The sequence below is a fragment of the Vespa mandarinia genome, chromosome 11 (genome assembly GCF_050613455.1).
Source record: "Vespa mandarinia isolate Hongniang chromosome 11, ASM5061345v1, whole genome shotgun sequence".
In the NCBI taxonomy this organism is placed as follows: Eukaryota; Metazoa; Arthropoda; class Insecta; order Hymenoptera; family Vespidae; genus Vespa; species Vespa mandarinia.
The window spans coordinates 2,742,947-2,766,491 of record NC_140820.1 but is presented as its reverse complement, the minus strand read 5'-3'; the positions used below and the strand labels follow the sequence as shown (position 1 = coordinate 2,766,491).

Sequence of the window (23,545 nt, the reverse complement as noted above, 5' to 3'; positions counted from 1 at the left end):
CTTGCTAGTATGAATAAAATCGAAGATTTTGCTTAAAGCAACTGAAAGAGAAATACCATTCAGTGATTATACCAGTTAGTTTCAAGGATTATGTTTGAATTTAAAAAGGAAAAATATATATGAAGAAAAATCTCTTACATGTGAAAAAAAAAAGAACTATGAATATTAGATACATTCTGTTGATCTTTCAAAAAATGAAGAGAAAATTTTTTTCGCATTAATCGTCTCTGGCTTTAACAAATTAAACGCATAAAGAAGAAGAAGATGAAGAAGATGAAGAAGAAGAAGAAGAAGTATCATTCGGTAGTATTGCAGTTTCTCATAATTGTTCCTCTCTGTAATGCACTTCTGTTCCTTACTTTTGAAGAATTTCATTTCTTAACTCGTACCTCCTTTCAAAGAGATGAGCAAACGTAAACAAGCAAGGATTTCCAAGAAAACGCGAGTAGCTCCGATCTCAATATATAATATTTTTCTCGTTTACTTTAAATATACTTGACATTTACATTCCTATAAAAATATTTTATCGTTATTGAGAATATAGTATCGTATATATATATATATATATATATATATATATATATATATATATATATACATATAGGTACGTACACAAAAGCGATATTAAAGAATAATTTGCAATAGAGAAAATTTTTAGCAATGAAATAACCAAAATAAATTAAAGATTAAACGATTTTTTTTTTCTGGAACGTCGAATAGCTATCGGCGAACAGGGAAAGCAATGGATTCGTTTACATTCCACCCTCTCGTTTATCGTTATCTCATATCGAGTGACTCCATATGCTCTCGGACAAAGTGAGGGGAAGGAAGGGGCAAATCGAACGGAGAGGGCGAAAGTGACGATCATCGACGAACGTCGTTAATTCATTTCACGAAGCAATTTAGATAATCCCTTGGAGGTTATGTTTCGCTTAATCAAAGGGCGGGATCTGTTTTCTACATAGAGAACGGCCGAAGGGGGTGAAAATGCGTGCGACATGAGCCACTCCTCACGTCTCTTACCCTTCTTCTCGTTTAAAATGATGATATCCACTGGCTTTCGCGAGAGAGATAAGAATATTAATTGCAATAATTATAAAAACGTGTATAAATGTTAAAAGTAATATGGAAATATGAAATATTAATAAAAACACGATAGCAATAATTTGTAACCCTGGTCGCATGAAAGGAAAAGAGATAAAGAACAAAATGGTAGGGGAATACGTGACGAAGAGACCACTCTCTTCACCACCCCTCCTCTCCACCCCCTTTTCTCTCGCCTTATCTCCCTTCTCCCGCATCCTTCGAAAATCAAGAGGCACCCATCTCGACTGCCCGTTATGCTGATTTGCATGAATACAATTAGTTGCTCTCATTGAATTATTCAAAACGGCTACAACTATAGTCATCAACAACTATACCTTGGGATGATGCTCGACACCCCTTTTCTATAAACGTCGTATACGTTTCGATCGTAGGGGAACGACATCATTGAAAAATAAATCGTGACATCCACTCTGCTTTCCTCTTTTTGTTCCTCCATTGGGAAGAAGATTATCTCGATTTATGTGTCACGACCAATAGAAATTTTCTCAACTAATCATCTGATTGTTAAACCTTTTAAAAATCGTACTTGCTTGCAATATGAAACTATTATCTTTTATATGTATCTGATCAAAAAATAAAATGTATATTACAATCGATATGATTGCCATTTGAAGGATGACGAAGGTTAAAAAAAAAAAAAAAAAAGAGAGGAAAACAAGAGAGAGAGAGAGAGAGAAAAAAAAATAAGGAAGAAAGAATCATGAATCGCTGAAAGATCGAGAAAGGATCGAAGAATGACGGGGTTACGCGTCGACAGGTGGATCCGTTCACGGGCACAATTCTTTCGCATCCTCGAGAGATTACGTCGATCTCGCGTGAAAGCGGATGCCACGTCATGCAAGGGGTGAATTGAGGGTTCTCCCTCGATTCTCTATCGGACCGGCACCTTTCGGCCAAACGAACGACAAACGTACGAACGACGTTTCGCACCCCCTACCGAAGGCACCCTCCATGACTGAACGAAAGCGTGTTTCTCTGAGACTCGCTGCGTGAAATTTAATCACCTCATGGGGTGGAACCTTTTTTGGAAGTATAGGAGGTGGAGATGGTCGTGAAAAAGCGTCGTTCGTCGTTCATTATGTTACGTAGGCGATCAACGATGCGGCATTCTCCATCTCTTTCCTCCCTCGTCATCGCATATAATAGTTTTATTTTATTTTTATTCATCTTCGAACGATCAAAAGCAGACGCGTTGTATTATTAGCGTGAGATTAATATCACTTTCTTTTTTCTTTTCTTTTTTTTTTTTTTTTTTCTTTTTGCTTTCGATCTTGACCAAATGAAATTATAAGCGGTGATTCATCCGAAAGAAAATCATTTCTTATCTATCGAAAGAAAATTGCTTTTTAATAATAATCAATCTTTTTTCTAGAAAAGGAAAAAGAAAAAAAGAAAAAAGAAAGAGTCGAATATTAAAGTAGATAATATCCAATTGTTACGATAAAAAAGTAGATTTGGAAGTATCGAAAGAAAGAGATAGAAATGAAATATTTCATTTATAGTATCTTCGCTCCTAATCTGGTCGCGACAGGTCCGTAAGTTTAAAATGAAAATGCAGGAAGGCAAGCAGGCAGGTGGCGAGCAGACCCCTCTGACGGACAAACGGACAGTCCTTATAAATATTCAGAACGGGTCGTGAAATAACGCGACACGCGAGTCTAAAGGCATGTCTTATCGCGGCATGGCCAAATCGGCGCGAGCTGTCTAGATGCCTGCGTGTCTACTGAGCTTATCTCTTTAATGTACTCTACGATTTCCAGTCGAAATAGTCGCGTCTTCGTTCAGAATTTCTCAAAAATATTCGATCTCGATTATTGTCGCATATATATATTTCACTTTATAGATATTTAAACAATAAAAATCTGAATGAAATTAATGAATGAAGATAAACGAAGGAATCAATTATCAGCTGGTACTTTGTTAAAAAATTTAAATATTTTTTTAATAAAAATGCTAAACCTATATTTCTTCCGCTTCATCTCGAAACAATTTATTACAAAATATATAAATTGTGATCATCAGTAGATGATAATAAAGTTCATGGACGTGTGGGTTATGCACGAACACGTTGATTTATTTAACACTCATTATTTATATTTTAAATTAGTTTTAAGATCCATGCGCATAATATCTACCTTAAATTAAATCATCGTAAAACGTGAAACGAGCATTTGTTATCTACTTCGAATGTACCTTTATAATAGCCTCGCTTAAGATCGAGGTCTCCGACGATCAAGATCAAAAGAAAAAGCCTAGATATATTATTCTCGATTGTATTATCGTTAAAATACTTGTTTTTATTTTACTTATGCCTTTATTCTGCTTATGTTCGCGTGGGCTTAATTTATCATCGCTCTCCCCTTTAACCCAAGAATATGCAATGCATTTACCATTGGTTAATTCAACAAACTTCACTCCGTTAATCCATCCACGATCGTCTTATCTATGAAATTCATATTTTATACTCGGAGTTTCCTATTAAACAATGTCACGAAATGATCGTCAAATGAATGATCATCGAGGAAAAGAATACCGGAAGTGTCTCTTAGTTCCTATTCAAAGCACGCACTTATATACGAGATTTGAGTAACAAACGAGTTAAAGAATGAATTAGAAAGATGGACTCTTACATAAAGAGACTTAGATCATTGATTTTGAATCAGGAAATATATAGAAATGATAATGATTATAAAGATGATCTCGATGATTTATATTGAGAATTAAACTGAGAAATGTCCAATAGAGAGAAAAAGGAAAAAAGATGGTTATTTTTAACAATGATCCAAGTCAATTTTTTGCGAGCGATCCCCTGACGCCAGACAAAAAGGTCGAGGCTGCATAAAGCAATCGGAAATTTTTCGTATCCTGAGGGCTTTAAAACGCGTACTGAAAGAACGGTTGAGTTAGAGTGGTGGGAGAGGGGATAGGGATGGATGGAGGTGGTGACGTTTAGTGGGAGGGTTAAAGGTAACGCACCCTTTTTCACCCCTTTTCACCTTTCCTTTCCCTTGTCGCGGACAAGCCCGTATAATCCCTCTTACCCTCTCTTCCCCTTTGACTCCCTTTTGTTCTATTTGTCTCGACGTGTTTTGCGTGCATCGCACGTTGACACATCGCGTGCAACTTTCTCTCTCTCTCTCTCTCTCTCTCTCTCTCTCTCTCTCTCTCTCTCTTTCTCTTTCTCTCACTGATCCACACGCTCTCTCGATCTCTCTTTCCAGTTGCTTCGTGCGAGACTGAAAACGTCGCCGCTATTGGTGGCACCGTTCACGCGATCCACACGTTGCTTTTCTACCTCCCCCGCCCCTCCCCTCTTCCCGACCCTCGTCCCTCCGCCCCGACTATAATAACCGACGGGGAAATAGCAAAACGCGAAGCTTCTGCAGAAAAAAACATTATTCTCCAAAGCACGCTCGCCGTGAGCGCCTTTCGCACGCACCAAGCTTACGCGTCTCACCACCGTTTCTATCTTTCTTTCTCTTTTTTATCTTTTCTTCTTTTTCTTTTCCTCTCTTTTATTTCATCCATTTGCCGGTTGTAATGAGTCGCCAACTCCTGTCTCAAGCGTTCTTCTTGTCGGCGATGGTTATCAACTTTCTTTTTGTATATATTTTCTTTTTTCTTTTTTTTTTGTGTGTTGTATCTTTTCCTTGAAACACATTTGTTTCTTTCATTTCTTCAAGTAAGAACATGTGAATCTATTTATTCATAACGTGAGTTTATAAGTTAGAAAATATTAAATTATTAAGTAACTTTTGAAAAACTTCAGGAACAATCGTATATGAGTAATTATTTAGCCTGTATATGCACGAGAAACTGTAGAATTTTATATCGAACGTGGGTTGATTTAAAAAAAAAAAGAAAAAAAAAACATCCCTGAAGTAGATCAAATCACCCGGTATGAAAGTTATTTGAACGATAACTGATATGTAAAAAGTTAGTTGAAGTACCATTTATCGTGTATAACGAAACAGCTGTACCTAATTATGAGCTCACGGCGATTACGTTAATTGTTGGAATAAGCTTTCGATTTTGTAGACGATTTTCTTGAAAAGTTTTAATTTCAGAAAGTATTCGATTTATATCGAATACTCTGATAGCTGGTTATAATGATAGTCCTTACACGCCTTACGGTTGAAAACCTATAGTATATCGATATTATGATTTAATAATTGTAACAGTCGAGCAGTGTAGAGACGACGTGCAATTGTTACTTGCATAATTAGGACTTTCTATCGTTTCTTTATCGTGCATTTAACAGCTTCTACCTACTGTACTTATTTTTAATTTCCTTTTTTTCTTTTTTTTTTTTCACTTTAAAACACTGTCGATTCTTTTGCTTTTTTTTTTCTTAAATATATATATATATATATATTTATATCGAACGACTATATTCTAATTACAAGATATTGATTTGAAAAATTAAATCCTCGTTCTACAAGTTTTCATAAAACAAGTTTCCTTCGGTACTTATTTTTAATATCAATTGGTAGAACATCGAGTTCCCGTAAGATCCATCTGAATGATCAAGAGAGTATGCTATTAAGTATCGTTCCAGAAAAATTACGATACTTCTTACCTTAATTATAAACTATAAATTGTCGAAAGTTGAAACGAAGTTTGTAACGTGAATCAATTTTCTTAATAATTTGTAATTACTCAGGATAAATAAGGCAAACTTTTACGTAAGAAATATTCTTTACGATCTTTCCCACTTTATCGTCGATTGAATAAATCGTTTCTAGAATATTTACGAGAAGAAAATAAAATTATATGAAGAAATAAATTTTATTAATTAAATAACAAACATAATTTACGAAAAGAAATTTTTTTAATAGAGATCCGAAAATGATATAGACAAATGTAATCGACCGACCGAGGATACTATCGAAAGGGTAACAGTGACAAAACGTTGTACTACCACGAATCTAAAGCCATTAAGGATACTATGGGACAATTTGTATGGGTTAGCACCTTCAGTGAAATTTATTTTCAATCCCGTTCTAGAATATCTTTCGATTAGGGAGCAAAAAGGGGCAATAAAGTACTGACACAAATATATAGCTATCATGAAGAAACTATTCATGATTTATAACATATTAGTAACGATTTAATTTTTATACGTTTTGTTAAACCCTTACAGCTTGTTTTAAAACTCTCAATGGAATATTCTCTTGCGACCACAGCAATGTAGATATATTATTAAAAAAAGACAAAGAAAAAAAATACTCTTATACAGAAACTGTCAACGCACCTAAACGCATCGTAACGCGAACGAACCCAACGAATACGCTTTTTCCATTTGAGATCGTACCGTACGATCTATGAAAGGTCGGACCTTGTATTTGTGTACGTTCATATTCGAATATATGCAAGCACGGGCGCACACGTGCCAGCAACATCACTACGTTGGACCGAAGTGAAAAGTGGACGGAAGAAGGGTGCGGAGAGGTAACGCGAACGGATCGACCATGCATCATCGTCGTTCGTACTTCGTCTCCCTCTCTCTCTCTCTCTCTCTCACTCTCTTTTTCTCACTATATCTATTTCTCTCTCATTCTCTCTCTCTCTCTTTCTCTCTCTATCTATCTATCTATCTATCTATCTATGCTCTTTCCCGTTTTCTCTCGCTAACCCCTCGATACACGATAGAGCGAAATAAACCAGCGTGTTAGCGCATAAATCGAACTTCTGCATTTCCGTTGTCGCCATTTCAACCCTCCCACTCGTCCTTTACCCCCCTCTCATTCTCTCTTTTTAGTAATCGAGAAAGAGAGAAAGAGAGAGAGAATGAGAGAGAGAGAGAGAGAGAAGGAGAGAGAGAGAGAGGGAGAGAAAAAAAGAGAAAGAAAGAGTCATCCTCTCGTGCGAAATATTTCAACAAACGTGTTCTCTCTATCTCTCTTTCTCTTTTTCTCTGTCTATCTTTCTCTTTTTTATTTCTCATCCCCTTTCTCTCTCTCTCTCTCTCTCTCTCTCTCTCCCTCAATTTTTACCCTTTCCTTCTTCCTTTCGGCGTTACATATAAAAGCTTTATCGCAATACGCCACCACGATTTCGATACGGCCGATGAAATTTTGATCCGTTTCGTTTGGCCACCGTCCAACTACCACCACCCTTTTACTCTTTCTCTCTTTCTCTCTTTCTCTCTCATGTTCATTCGCAATGGTCAAGTTGAATGGGTGTTATAATAGAGGTTGGAATGACCTCTGCAAACTTTTACCATTTTTTTGAATGTACGTGCTTGCGTAAGAATTAGGGGAACTCGTTTTTTTTTTGCTCTTTCCATCTTCATTCCTTTCATTTCTCCTTTGTTCATCCTCCGAAAGTGGATATCCCTGTGCAAGTAATTTATGCGGAAGAGAAAGAGAGAGAGATAGAGAGAGAGAGAGAGAGAGAGAGAGAGAGAGAGAGAGAGAAAGAACAGTTAATTTCATTCGAAATTCAGAAAATAAGCCCCGGATCTAGCCAACATGTTTTGCCTTAACTCGTGTAAAAGAGTGGAATGAAAAAGAAGAAAAAATAAAGTCGATGAGAAAGAGAAAAATAGAGAAAGAGAGAGAGAGAGAGAGAGAGAGAGAGAAAGTGAGACAGATAGACGGAAAGAAAATGGGCTGTAAAAGAAATGAAGCATTTTGTAGAAGATGGACTAAAATTATTATTTAATTTCGCTCATACTTGTTCAAGATAGAATGCTTTTCTTCTGAGTTAAATTAAAATGAGATCTAAAAATGTTCAATTGCAATTTCGTTAATTGACAATCAAGATAATGCAATGATGGTTAATATATATATATATATACATATAATATAATTAATCAACTTGGTAATCTTCTTGGAAAAAAAATTGTACAGTGTCGATTTAAATGGGCCAAAGAATAGTAATCTATCGGCAAAGATCAAGGGAAACGAAAAAGTCTTGGCAAGAGGTGGGCAAAGAATGCGAGGACAATAATGGCAGAATCGTTTTGGAAATTAGATTTCTGTCTTGATGTTCGTCGCGTCTTCTTGGTCCCCTTACATCACCGAACTCTTCTCTTCTCTTTCGTCTCTTCCTTTCTATCTTCCATCCTTACTTCCTTCCTTCCTTCTCTTCGATGTGGAACCTTGAGGTTACCCTCGACTAATACTGGCACTCTAGACCTTCTGCGATGTAACCTCTCATTACCTTCCCATGTCCGTTGTGGCTTCTCGAGCATCTTGCCCATTTTGATTTGATTAGCATAATTGCACTTACCTCGACCCCCCTTGGACGGCCACAAATTTGGACCATGGCATTGAGAAGTGCCGACGATGTCGAGCAAAGAAAGAAGAAAAGATAGATAGAATTTTATTTTTATTAGAGAATTTTGGTGACAATGTATTTTAGAGAACTAATTAATTAATTAATTAATTAGTCGAAGAAAAAAAATATATATATATAATTGCGTTACCTTAACAATCATTAAAGTTTCAATTCAAATAAATCTATATAACGAGAAGAAATAGGTATACAATCGATGAACAGAAAACAAAACCATTAGTTATCTTTTTGGTTTATGTTAGAAGAGCTTCATAAAGCTTCTACAACCTAGCCTAGGTATACGAGTTCGAGATAATGAAATTAATTATATCAAAGAAACGTCGAGACGTTGAAAGACGTAGAAAATCCTACGCTAGCTTCGTCATTTCAATGAATCCAACGCGTTTCTTCATCGGCCTCGCGCATCCCTTTTGAAATTGTCTTTTGAAAGAGAGACTCTTGCCATGTCTCACTTCAACACACGGATTCACATACACGTTTCCAAGTCTCGAAAAGGTAGGAAAACCTTCGTTCTTTGAATTGAAACCTCGGCAAAAACGTCTAGCTTGATGATCCACTTCATTCGACCGGGCTTACTCCCGTTCTTTGAATTAGTTTTGGCTTTAAGCGCGTGAACACGAAGGTAGAACTTTGAGAAGTCCAAAGAGAAGCTTATTTCGTTATGTACATACGCATTCCTCTATGCGTAGATCCTTGTCTGTTCTTCAAAAGATCGAGCACGTTCAAATAATGTTTTGCGAAAATTAAGCGTCAGCTCTTAAACTTGTGACGATGATGACGATGATGATGATAACGACCATTGTCAAAAATTTCCTTTTTTTTTTTCTCTGCTTGCACAATTTTTTCGGTATACCCAAGTGCAGCAAATATAATAACGATGATAAAATAAAGGGAAAGAGAGAAAGAGAGAAAGGAAGAGAAAAAGTAAAAAGAGTGAAAGTAGTGGAAGGCAAGAGTGAGAGGCACTAAAGTACTTTGGAATTTTAATCAACGAGCCGGAGCATTTCTGGTAAGGGTGCCTCGACAAGATAACAGGGTGTCGTGGTCGTGAAATATTTTCCTATCTCTCTCTCTCTCTCTTTCTCTCTCTCTCTCTATCTTTCTCTCTCTCTCTTTTCTTGTCTCTGAGGCTAGGTATAACGAAGCACACTTTTGTGACACTCACAAAAAGTAATTCACAAAGAGCATCACAATTGAATTCATAATTTCTCGAATACATCTATTCGTATTGTTTTGCCCATTATCATATATCACTTAGGTATAAGCCAATATTATAAATGTAAGAAATTGTAACTTTTTTCGTGAACACAATCGCATTAATTAGACTCAATTTACTTCTAATAATAATTTCCAATTTAAATACTTTAAAAATAATTGTTAAATTTTTAATCTATTGGACTGATTTTAATTCACCAGAAACTATCCAAAATATTTGTAGTAATTTAATATCACAGAAATTGAATATTTGTTATACGTGAAATCTATTGTCCACATTATTTTAGAATTGTCTTTTCACAATAGTCTCAAATATCTCGTAGAAGTTCAAACGCGTTTCAATTTCTTTCTCCGTTAAAACGACGATTTTTATTTTTCTATTCATTCTACCGTTTTAACTCCCTTTGCTAAGCTTCTTCCTATACATTCTCAAACACTGAAGATCGGTGAGATCGTCGACGATAGATTTGTAAAACGTCGATTGTGAATGTTTGCCGAATCGATCCTGAATTTCGGATGTTCGGAAATAAGTAAAATAACATTTACCAGCCGTACCGACGATGGATATAGCTGGGAAGTAACCCCTATCGTATCGTCAAACTGATCACTACTTGAATGCTGCTAGGGGTTGTAGCGGAGGGTGCTGCCACCATACGACAGTTTGATAAAGTTTAAAATGTCTCATATCGATGATGCATCGTAAAAATGAATGAACGAAATCGAACATTGTTCTTTCAGTCTATTATTTTGAAGAAATCAAAATATTAAAGATATGAAAAATAATAAAAGGGATAATACTTATTATGAATCTTTTTAAAAGAATTCTTTCATTCGTTCAAGATTATCTTTTCTCTTGATAAAACAAAAAAAGAATTTCATGTCGCTTTTTTTTTCAATATGTCATTTAACAACATGTCAGAATTTAATGGTTTCAAGAGATCGAAAATTGATCCATATGCATCGAAATGTCATTTTGCAAATGTAAAGGGGTCTTATTAGCGAAAAGAATAATCGGATAAATTAATTAACCGAGATGAGCAGCAGCGTTGTAAAAATGACATGGACATGATCTTGTTTCGTTTGAGGATGTTACAAGAAAGAAACTTCCGAAGCTCTCTCTCACAGACACACATACACATGCATGCGCACACACACACACACAGATCCTCTCTGTTGTTTCTTGTGCTTTAAGTTAAACGTTCTGTCCCGCCCCCCTCCCGCCCTCCCCTGCTGCCACCCATTTTATATCCCTTGTTCGAGAGGCATGATTCTTTTTCGAAAAACCATGCGAGGGATACCGTTCGTAATTGAAAATCACTGTAATCCGGTAGACAGCGATCGCGAAGGGATATAAGACCTTAGAAATACTTCTCGGTTGACGAGAACAAAAGCGAAAGCTTGTTTTCATTATTCTAGCTCGATTACCAGGTCAGGATGAAACATGATAAAAGAAAAATAATGAAATTTTATGGAAAAAGAAAAAAAAAAGAGTATAACTCTTTCGTTAAAGTTTTAGATTTTAATATAATAATCTGATATAAATTTATCTAAAAATAATGCCTTCCGATTAGTTTCCTTTACTTTTGCTCGTTGAATTTTATATTATCGTAAAAAATAAATATTAATAAACATGATAAATTATCACAGTTTTTTAACTTTATACATTCTTCAAGGTTTCGTCTGGAAACTATACCTACTAATCTCAGGCGACATTCTGTAACACTCGGTCTACCAGAACACGAAAAAGAAAGGAAAACGACAAAAGAAGGAAAAGAAAATACTCAGTGAAACATCAGAACACATTCTATCTTTAAACTTTCCGCCATAAATCGTCGTTTGTTCAAGCTGATAACGGAAGTTTCATATCCTCTTACCCTCTGTTCCGTGTCTTTCGTTTTATGGGATACGATGTAGTGAAAGGAAAGTCTTTTTTCTTTCTTTTCGAACAGTCTCTCTTCTCTCTTGGAAGCATGTCCCTCCTTTAGTGCGTTTTCACCAAAGTGAAGTACTCCTTCGGGTAGACGAGCATCTATTTTATAAGACTGAGAAATATCGGCAGCATCAATAATGGTTTATCTCGAATACAAATTGCTGCCAACAGAGAAAAAGAGAGAGAGAGAGAGAGAGAGAGAGAGAGAGAGAGAGAAAGAGAGAGAGAGAGGGAGAGAGAGAGAGAGATAGAAAGAGAGAAAGAAACATAGTGAGTGAGAGGATGAAGGTTGGGATGTAGAGAGGACCACTGCCTTAAGAAAACACTCGTAATCCATGGGGAGTAAAAGCAAGGGAGGGTAGTGACAGGTCGATGGTACCCATATCTATCGCCTACGGGGTCCGTCAAGGATCCTACTAGGTATATGTATGTGTTCAAATGTATATACGAAGGAACGACGACAGTGCGAATTAATTTAGTCGACCTTTCACAACCCACTACGACTTTTCACGCAAAACCGATACGATACACTTTCTCTTCTCTTTAAATATTTACATAGGTTGTTCAATGAATGTTCGGCGATCGATTATATCGTATAATTCTTCTAACAATTCGTGTTACTTATTTTTTACGTAATCATCGAAGTCATCTTGCGAAACAAAATTTCACGATCGCATATTAACAACAATGAGCTAGAATCAGCATGATAAATTATAGGAGATGAAATGAGGACCACACATTTGATGGTATTCGTTGTTTCAGTAAATTTTTTTGGTAGGGTTACTTGTTACGTTCTGGCGCCATTCCGGGCAGCAACTATGCCAGCGAGTAATCGCTTTCCAAAGCTACGGAGAAAAAACGTTCGCCATAATGGCGGCCGTAAGCTTTTTGGTTGTGCGACGGCTGTCGTGAGCACGGTAGCTTTTTTCTCGGCATTCCACGCTTCGTCAATGACATCAAAATAACGATCAATAAATTCTTTCAACTGAGTCACCTGCGTAAAGTTCTTTCTTTAACATTTGATCCTGAAATTAAATAATTAATTATTAGAATTTATGCTTCTTTTTCGAATCACTAGAAATTCTTTGTTTATTTATTATTTAATTTATCATAATGTATACATGGTAGGACAATAGGTTTGATCATTTTTAATGTCTCCTGTCTTTAGACATATGAATAATAAAAATTTATAATAAAAATTTTAATGATTTTCATTCAATATTATGAAAGAAAAGGAAAAATTCATTTTAAAAAATTATTAACAAAAGTGATTTTATTATATCGATATTAATGGTATATTTAAATAAATAGAGAATAAATTACACTTGAAAATGATATTTGTTTCATGTCTCTACGACTTTCCGTTCCGAAGATATTGCCTTTGAAAGATTTCATTCATTATTTAACTGTTCGTAGTAATAGTATAGTAATAGTAGCTTGTCCAGCTGACTCGCGTAAATTCTTGGAATTTATATAGGTCAGTGTGTCATTCAACTAATTTGAATGAAATTATATAAGTCAATGGGCCTACGTAAATATTTTCCATTTACATGGGAATATCTTCGGAACTAAAAGTCGTAGAGACCTGAATGAAAAATCATTTTTAAGGGCAAAATTTTTTTTAATTTTTCAACGTATTGTTAATAATTAATTAACAATTTGTTATAAACAATTGTTATAAACAAATTTTTACGAAGTAAATTCATGTTATTTTACAAAAAAAAAAAAAAGAAAGAAGAAAAATAATTCAGATTCAGATCGATTTATAAAATTATATAAATTAATAAAAAATTAGTAAACAAATTAGTTATTTATTAAAAAAAAAAAATTCCACTTACATGGAAATATCTCCGAAACTAAAAGTCATAGAGACTTGAATCAAATATCATTTTAAAGGGCAGAATTTTCATTATTTTTTCAACGTATTGTTAATAATTAATTAACAATTTGTTATAAACAATTGTTATAAACAAATTTTTACAGTTATAAAAAATATATGATACTATTTTTTAAAAATACACAATTAATCTTCAAGCACACGTTTATTTGCAAAAAAATTATTTTCTTTATTATTAATATTATGGTTTTCTCCATATCGTACGACTTTTGTAAACAAAGTTTCTCCATATTTCTAAAAAGAATGGAGATATTCAAGGTGTCAAATTTATTGTCCCATCCTGCATAAACTATATATACGACGTTACTCGAATTAATAACGCAAGAAATATTTCGCACTATAAACGAGATCAAAAGAGAAAGAGAATGACATAACTTTTGTCGCAGTTAAAATCTCGCCGTGCGAATTAGTCTACGGAATAATTTCATCGCGGTCGGGAAAACAAACCTTATTATTCCGGTGGATGCAGTTAATATGATCGGTGGGGAATTTGAAATGATAATAACGTGCCAAGTTTTTCTCGTTTCAAATTCATCGTTAATGCCATCGTCAAAGCTGATATTCTGGGTCCACATTAAGAAATCACGGTGAATTTTCTAGGAAACTTCTTTTTCGATTTCGCGAAAATTGAATTAGCCTTAAAAAAAAAAGTTTACTCGTCGGGAGAAATAAAATAGTTTGAAAGAAATCATTTTTATTTTTTAATGTATAAAATAGAATTCAACAACAAAGCCACCAATTAATTTTGAATATCCTATATTGACGCAGGAATATCGTGTGGGTTTTTCAATAGTGTCTGTCTAATTCTATCGATTGAAGTACATCCTAGTACATTCTCTCTCCTCCCTTATCTCGCGTTTATATCGAATTCCTCGGCACAAAGGTAACGCTCAGAGATAGCCAAGGGTGCAGAGCGCTGCTTGTAAACCGAATTACCGGTATTAGTGTGCCCGCACGTTAACAGGCATCTCGCACTTAGCCAAGGATATTACGCTTGTTCGAAATTACTTGTTTGATTGTTCCGTGCGATACTCGTTCACGCTCACGCGCTTACAATGTTGTATAGTCGTGCACACACAACTGTTGGGATACGAGCAAGGAAGATTAACTCGGTTACACGAAGCCATTCTTTCCAAGTAAATGCAGCTAGACTGCAACAAGGAAACTCTCTACGTCCTCGCGATATTCCTTTCCTCCTCTTATTATCCTTATATGATCCTTACTCATCTCGGCCAGGAATTACGCTTCAAAGTAGCGGCGTATAATCAAGAAAAGATTCACCGAAGATACTGAGATTCTCTCTCTCTCTCTCTCTCTCTCTCTCTCACGGAGTACTATATAGCTTTTGATTCGAATCTTTGATTTGATTCGAATAATATAAATTGAAAAACGACGTAGGAACTATTTAAATCGTAATTTACAAATATTTGATATAAAGCGTAAAGCATTCAATTTGTAATACACGAACAAATTGGGGATATTTATTAATCATCAACTTATTCAACATATCACGAAATTTATGTGAAAAAACTGTTTGGATAAGTTTCTAGCTGAGAGAAATAGAGATGAAAATATATCGAATTTAACAATACAGAGTCCACGTAGAAGAGGCAGAAAGAGGGACAGAAAGTGATGTAGCTTTACCCACATACATACACATAAACGTGGAAATATTATTAACCCCGAATCCACAGAGTTTGCGGGCTTACAGAGGGAAATTCAATAATGTCTGCTGCTATGGCGCATTCGTATCGCTACAGTAGATCGCGTATTGTATATGTATATATGTATATACATGTATATGTATAGATGTAGATGGTTCGTACGCGCTTATATCGGACCGATCCCTCGGCGTGGCAGCATAAACGTGATTGATATATTATTAAGGACGTCCATTAAAGAAAAGCACCACCCGTACGGATGAAATATGCGGCCTGTCTAAGGGAGGCTTTCCAACTCGAGGCAAGCCGAGAAAACGGTCGGTGCGAGCCGAAAAAAGAAGAAAGAAAAAAGAAATCGGGGAGAGACTGCGAGGAGAAGAGAAGTTAGAGTGGGGGAATAAAAGAAAGGAAATGTGGTTGGAGTAAGAGGAAGGGAAAAGAAAGAGAGAGAGAGAGAGAGAGAGAGAGAGAAAGAGAATGATGCAGCTTTCGAATAAGAAAGAGAAGAAAGAGAAATGCGCCCGCGTAAATTTACCGGAGGGGACGAGGCTGGCACGTGGCACTGATCCCACGGTTCGAGCGCGGTGCACAAGTGCAACGACAAGGTCAGAGGGCAGAGGCCACGTCTACGGACGAGGAACTCTGAGGCATTACTTGCGCGTCGATGAAACCTCGAGACGTTCTCTCTTTCCTTTTCTTTCTTATTCCCTATTTCTTCTCTCTCTCTCTCTCTCTCTCTCTTTTTCTCTCTCTTTTCCTCTCTCTTTTTCGTTCTCGTCTCTTTTGGTTTTCAGACTTCCTTCATTTTCTTTAATTGCCAGATTATTTTTCCTTGCGTGAGACTTGTCTCTTCTTTGAATTTAGTTGGTTAATTTTATAAGAGGATGTCTAAGTGCGTTTCCCCTAAAGATTTTATTTAAAAATCTTTTTCTACTATTATGCACTCAACAATTCTCTGTAAAAATGAATTTAAACGTTTTAATTATATTCCTTCGTTGTAAACGTCATCTAGAGATATAACCGAACGTACATCACGATACCCACATGTGTAAAGAAATAAAGTTAAAAGACATCTCTTGGACTTGGTGAGAACACGCAGCTCTTCTTAAACTTTCCTTTTGCATTGAATAAACGAGTGGTCGGAGTTGTGTTCTTACACGGTACAAAGTCCGCCCGCACCGAAGACGTTGAAACTTTCATGAAATTCGTGCGAACATTCTTATGCACCTATGTACAACGTCGAGCTCTATTCACGATGGCCTGTAACTATCGTGTGACTCTTCTCAGCTTTATATAGTTCTTTCAACTACGCGATATCTTCATTTTATCGTATATAAGAATTAAATAAGATAATGATATTTAAGAATTCTTAAGTTTTGTTAAAAACTTTGACAATTGTTTGATCTAAAAATAATTAAATTTATATAAAATTATATTATTTTGTATTTATAATTATAAAATTGTCATTTCGATTGTCATTATGACGTTATTGAAAACTTCAAAAGGAATAATTTCTTATACCGTGAATAATTTTTTTATCGAGTAAAAACTCCTTTCTAGATAAGTCGAGAAGCTTTAGAAACGTTTTCGTATGTCGTTTACTCGGAACCAGCAGCGTGAATTGACATGAACGAATTGTTATAAAAGAGAAAGAGAGAAGATGAGAGAGAGAGAGAGAGAGAGAGAGAGAGAGAGAGAATGAGAGAGTTTAGCAGGCACATAGAAGAAGGAAAAGGAGTATGCCCTGTGGTAACATTTATGAAAACGAATTTAATATCTTTGAGAAGTCGTCGGGAAACGCATCGAAACGAACGATTCGGCCGATGTTCAACAGTTTAATATCCAGGAGAGCCGCCGGGGGCGATTTCCTTCGTGAAGGGTGAGAATCGTCGGAAAGTCACTCGCTTCCGTTCGCTTGAAAGAGCTTATACGGCCCTTTCTCCCCTAATCTCCGTGGTTTTCGTGCGACCCGTGGAAAGTGAAATGCGGGATAGAAAATGGAGAATCGATGCTATTGAAAGAATAGACCGAAATGTTGCTCGTGTCACTCCTAAACGAAAGCCGAGTTGTATAAACCTTGGCTTGACGATATTAAAAGAATTCGAATTATACGTAACATACGATTGCTTTTAAAAAAGAACAATTCAAAATAAAATCGAGCACGCACTCTAGTTCTAGAAGAATTTAATTTCATACAAATTACTTTATTGACAGATAATAATAATAATAATAATAATAATAATAATAATAATAATAATAATAATAATAATTTTTTTTCTTTCAACTCTTATCAAAATCTTTTATAACAATTAATTCAAATATTTGATTAATTTTTATATTGAAAGAAAAAAAAATGATCATTAAAATTTTATAATAAAGTGGTCACCAATGTTTTCTATCTGAATCGATTTTCTTTCGAAAAGTTTTAAGTCCTTCGAGTGAAGCTAGAATTTCATTTGGACTAACTCAAAAACATCGAAGTAAAATTACGCGAAGCATTTCGGCTTCCTTGCGACAGGAAACTCGAAGGAAAAGCACGGATGTCGCAGAAACGAAAGTAGGAACGAACGAACATACGAACGAACGAACGAACAGACGAACAAACTCGATACTACGTCTGCTATGTGGCCGCATTCGCGTTTCTCGAAAGTTGTAGCCGGTCGACGTCCGGTGCAGTGGTTTCTGTAATTACCTACGTTTGTACTTGATGATCCATGGCGTTTCTCGATAAGTATAGTTCGCCCGTAAATAGAGAGCTATGCGAGTGAGTCGATGAAAAGCCACTACCACCATCACCACCACCACCACAGCCATCAACAAGCAATGCCGTTAACACGTACACGCGTGCGCGAAATAACATTTGCACGCAAGACTAATCGATGTGTATACATATATATCCACTTGAATTTATCTCAATGGAGATTTCCTATCCGTAACGAATTACAACACATTTTTAAGAGAAAATCGATGACCACTATGAAACTTTGGATGAGTGGTATAAAACAGTGAAATCTGTCGACTAGAATTGTCTAACTGTTCGACGAATGAATTACACCGATTAACTTCTTGAAACTGAGAATGATTAATTAATCCCATTGTTAACAGAATGACATCAGTTTTTTTTTCTTTTTTTTTTTTTTTTTTTTTTTTTTTTCGTAGTCCCTGACATTTTATTTCCAAAAGATCTTTTCTGAAAAATAATTATTTTTTACTGTCGCGTATTCATTATATATACGTATATTGAACTAATCAACAAATTATTTTCATTACTGCAATGATACCTTATAAATTCATTGAAGAGGATAAAATCATAATTTAATTGAAGATCCAAAAAAGTTAATAGCACTCAAGAAATTACCCGAGAAGAGTATAACTCGTGGAAGATTTTCACTCCTCGATTTCTCGCGTGGCACGTTCTCCGTTTCTTCTTTCCTTCCTCCCTTCCTTCCTTTCTTCTTTCCTTCCTTCCTTCCTTCCTTCCTTAGCCGAAACGAGAAGGATCTAACTCCTCCTCGGTGTTAAAATTTCCTTACAGAATCACGAAAGCATTCCGGATTCTCGTCACATCTTAGCGAATATACCGGAGCGGGCTCGCGGAGTTTCTCTTCCAGAGGAAGCTTAAATATTCTGCGGTGCTCCCTCCTAGGACCGATTCGAGGAAGATTTAGTTTCGCGGAAGGATGGAGAAGTACAAAGTAGAAGAAAGACGAAGAGAAGAAGAAGAAGAAGAAGAAGAAGAAGAGAAACGAAACGAGAAGACCCTCGGCCCGTGTCGGCTTAATGGAACGGAATTGAAATCATTTGCTTGGCGACAGGCATGGCACGTCGTCCTCGGCATACTTCTGAGCCTGGCAGTCCGATCCAATGGTCGGGTTTCTCCTTCTCACGTAATTGAAATTCTCCTAAGAATGAAAAAAAAAAAAAAAAAGAAAAAGATATGCTTCGCCTGTTCAAATACAAACGAGAAAAATGTATGATCAATTAACTCTTGAAGTCTTCATGTCTCATCTTTTTTCTCTGTTATAACAATTTTGATTTCTAGACAATTTATTTAAATTTGCACTTTTTTAACTTTTATCATTTAATAATAATGATCAGCAAATCGGTGAATTTATTATATACCATAAAGAACATCTGGTCCTTATTATTGAATCATCATCTATGTTTTGATATCGGCAATAAAACTTAATAATAAATGATCAGAGACGATCAAAACTGACGGCTATAACAAATGTGGTTCGTCCGAATGATTAAGAATATAGATACGAAAAATAAAGGATTAGTAGTAAGAGAATGTGTGAAAGATAGAGAGAAAATGAGTTAAGGTGGACCAATGTGAGATGGATAACGCTACTAATGGAGTCTTGGTTAAGCGTCGGTCCGAGGTACAACGTTCATTACATTTATCTCCCTGGGCTCTGCGGTCCTCCCCAAATGATGGCGGAGGAGGGTCCTTCCCCATCGAAACATAAGGCCGTTAAACGATTTAATTCAATTCGCACCGGGAGTAGAGAGGACGGTTGGAGAAACAGAGAACTACGGGACTGGCCCGTAGTAGCAGCTTCATCGAATTTAACGCCTCCGTTAGTTGACGCGCGCGTGGAAGCTAAGCGCAAGAGAGATAGATAGATATAGAGAGAGAGAGAGAGAGAGAGAGAGAGAGAGAGAGAGAGAAAACGTGGATCACTTGGTTCAGCATTTTAACATGATCGGCCTATCGCTCTCTAGAATTTCCACGAGGACGTGCATTCAAATCGATGGATGTCCCTTCTTTTTTGTAACAGAACAGAAGAATTCATTCCAACCTTACTTTCTTGATCTCTTTGATATAATTTATAATTATCGACAGAATTAAAATAAATTAACGAAATTATCAACGATGAATTTCATTAAAATTATAAAATAAATTCATTAAAATTTAATTAAAACATATTGTCTAATAGAAATTTAAAAAAGTAATTTATTTCCAAAGAATCTCCCTTCATATTTAATTCACTGATAAACTTCAAAATGTTTATCTCCACGTAAAAGCTGATCCATTCACTTTTCTTTGAACTTTCTTCGGCCGACCGTGAATATCGCAAGATCTCACGAGCAAGTTTAATAGACGGTTGGCACAATATTTGGAAAGTAGTTGGCAAGTTCTGCTTTACAATTATTGCGAACCCTAATGCCAAGCTTGATGGGCTGGATGGGCCACTGGAAGGATAGGTACGCGGTAGAATACGAACAAGAAGCTCCATCGGAACGAGAGAGAGAAAAGAGAGAGAGAGAGAGAGAGAGAGAGAGAAAGACAGAGGAGGGGGAGGGAGGGAGGTAGAGAGAAGGAACCGACGTTCCTGAAGAGAGAGGAGAACAATACGAACTTCGAGATAACTTCAAGGAGCAGGAATCAACATGAAAGGGGAAGTTTCCATCTCTAATTGGTATTTAGGAGATCCGAAACACAGGCAACTTCGCGTCGAGTACGCGTGTATGAGACCAAGTGTAGAAGTAAAAGCAAGACAGAGAGAGAAAGAGAGAGAGAGAGAAAGAGAGAGAGAGAGAGAGGGAGAGAGAGAGAGGGAGAGAGAGACATCTTTCGGTCGTTCTTCTTCCAACGACTCCACTACTTGATGTTTATCATCTGGTTCACGAGTTGGCGCGGAATTAAATTATACACGCGCCGATGTGCCTTAAAAAGGTAATCCGCCCTAACTTTCAGCAAAAATCAAAGAGACAGAGGGAAAAATAGATATAACATATAAAAAGAGATGAAAGGTATCGGAAGGAGTGGTAGATGCAACTTGAAGATACGGCCCAACGTTAGATTCAAGAGGAAACATACTAAAGTCGAAAGCTAAAATCGATCTTGCGAGTGAAGACGACCACTTCAAAAGATTCTCCATGCTTCGTCGGAGATTCACTTGCTCACTCGGTCTCTCTTTGTTCATGGTACTACCACTCCTGAAATTCCACGTGGGTAGAGAAAATATGCCCAACCTAGCACCCCCATGCGTTATAGAGCCGCATCCCTGGAAAGAAGGGATTTTATTATTCACAAAGATCGACGGGATGTCGTTGAGAGCATTCCTTACGATTCTTAACGTACTTCCTTCTCTCTCTCTCTCTCTCTCTCTTTCTCTTTCTCTTTCTTCCGTTTCTACTTTATTCTCTTGTATTCCTCGGTATGGAGAAGAAGAAAGTGAAAGGGAAGTAAAAGAATGCCGTTATGGACGTAATATTAAGATACGCGTATTTCTTGGCTCGTATAGTCATGACATGTTCCGATCGTGCTGGAACGTTTTCCTGTGAATATCGAAATTATTAGATAAAAAGAAGGGCATATATTTTTGGTCGCTAACGTAAATGAATATATTAAAAAATTAATGATGTATAAGTCGATCTAGTAGAGGCAATTGGTGTCCTGTGATATTCTCCAATGGGATCAGTCGAAAATAGCGGTTTCTTTATCAAGAGGGTAAGTAAAGGGTAAAAGAGAATTGCAACCCCTTGGCAGAGATGGCGCCAAACTACGCTCATTGAGATATCTTCATACCGAGGGAGTAAATAATTCTTGGGTATTAGAAAAAAAAAAAAAAGAAAAGGAAACAATAACACTAAGAGAATAATCATGCGTTTATTTCGCATGAACATTTAATGAAAGAAACGAAAATCATCACGTTTTCGGAATTCGATTAGATGCCATTGAAAAAGGTAAAGAAAGGAAATAGAATGAGGATAGTAAAGAAATAAGGAAGTGGACATTGAAGGTTTTCTAAGCTGTGAAAGAAGTCTACAGTAGATCTAAAAGAGTCTAAGAAAGAATCGTGGGTGGTCGATGAATAAGAACCACTTTCTTTTAAGCACGTGCTGCCACCAAGCAACCCCTCTAAATGAACGTCCGTCCATTCGCGTATATCTGCGGTCTGCTAAAAAGAAATAAAGCGGTAAGACGATAACGGAGGGTTCGATCGAGTCCCATTAATGGCATTGCACTCGCAAACACTGAGAGAGCTTCGACGAGTGTTAAGCGTGTAAACTTCTTTTGTGTTGCTCTACATTGTAGAAAGAAGCATGAGAATAAAGCATGTCCGTTCTAAAGTAGTTCTAAGATTAACTGAGTTAACTGTTCTTTTCCTCCTTTTCTTTCTTTTTTTTTTTTTTTTTTTCTTTTCATTTGCGTTTTATACTCAAATCAAACATTAACGCTTAAGTTACAACGTACATGTGTATTTTTAGCAGATCTCGAAATAATTTTAAAGCAATTTGCAAAGTACTAATTCAATAATTTGATAGATTAAATTTTATATTATTAACGATTGACGATTATATAAATAATTCCATTATATTTTATCATTTAAAGTAATATCTTCAATAATTTTAACTTAAGACAATTGATTTCTATAAAAGTACCTATCTTTCCATCCCAATCCCAAGGATACGAATTCTATTATTGAAGAAGTCCCAAATGGCATTCCTATTGATGTTCGAAGCTATGTTATGTAACTTAACACTGAAGGAAGGAAATGATGCTATTTTGAAGAAAAAGAGAATTTTATGGAACGCGCAATGGCCATTGGATTCTCTTCTAGATGGACACAAGGCTTGCGTAGTCTCCCTTTTATAATACCTTTCTCTCTTTTGCTCTATCCCTTTTTCCTTCCCTCTCGTCTCCGCCTTCTCATAATTCTTAGCAGTTCCTTTATTGCAACTCGGACTTGTGCCCTCGTGTCTTACAGCGATTACTGTTCGACCAATGTCTTTTGATCTAAGTGGATCTTCTAATTTACTAGATATCACGAAAGTTTGCTTCGCTATCCTCTTCATGCTTTTACTTCGTCAACATAATTCTTCCGTGTTCGAAATAACTTGTAATAAAATAATATTTAAATGATTTTAACGCGTAACAATTTTTACTGCCATTTTACCATTATCCACGAAATTTAAGAATAAATTTATTTATCAATTCATTTTTTTTCAAGAGTATAACCATTTTCAATTTTGATTTTTGTTACTCACTCGACAACAAAAATATATATGTATATAGTATTCTGTTTGATAAAGAAACCAGCTTTAACCAACCAACCAATCTACTAACATTAGAAAAATATATACACCGAACAGTAGAAGAACACTTGACTTATTTTCATTACAAGAACATCGTTCTGAAACTTCTCCATCGTATGTGCACGTGGCACAACATGCTTCTTAACTTCTTTGGCCAACAGATTCAAACACGTTTCGTGTTTGCACCGATATTGAAGGTACGTCAAACGTTTCTCGCAGGAAGTAAAAACGATCTTCTGATCTAGCTCGAAGCCACAACGATATCGATGGTGTTCTTCACTTGACTGTACGGAGAAAAAAACAATATTGTCGTTTCATCGACAAGTCGACTCACGTCGAACGATAGAGACGCCCGTCTCTTCCCCCTCCCAACCGTTGCCTTGC

The 23,545-nt window shown here is 36.1% G+C and overlaps 1 protein-coding gene across 1 annotated transcript in view; it reads right to left on the bottom strand.

The window, feature by feature from the left end:
- LOC146872664 (uncharacterized) overlaps positions 1–22,921 on the bottom strand; it is a 30,840-nt gene extending 7,919 nt beyond the window's left edge. The window contains exons 1-2 of the mRNA XM_085660357.1: positions 22,725–22,921; positions 2,064–2,172 (exon numbers count right to left, since the gene is read on the bottom strand). Of these exons, the coding sequence (XP_085516483.1) occupies positions 2,064–2,172; positions 22,725–22,921 (306 nt within the window). The remainder of the gene's footprint in view (positions 1–2,063; positions 2,173–22,724) is intronic.
- Positions 22,922–23,545: the final 624 nt, after the last annotated feature.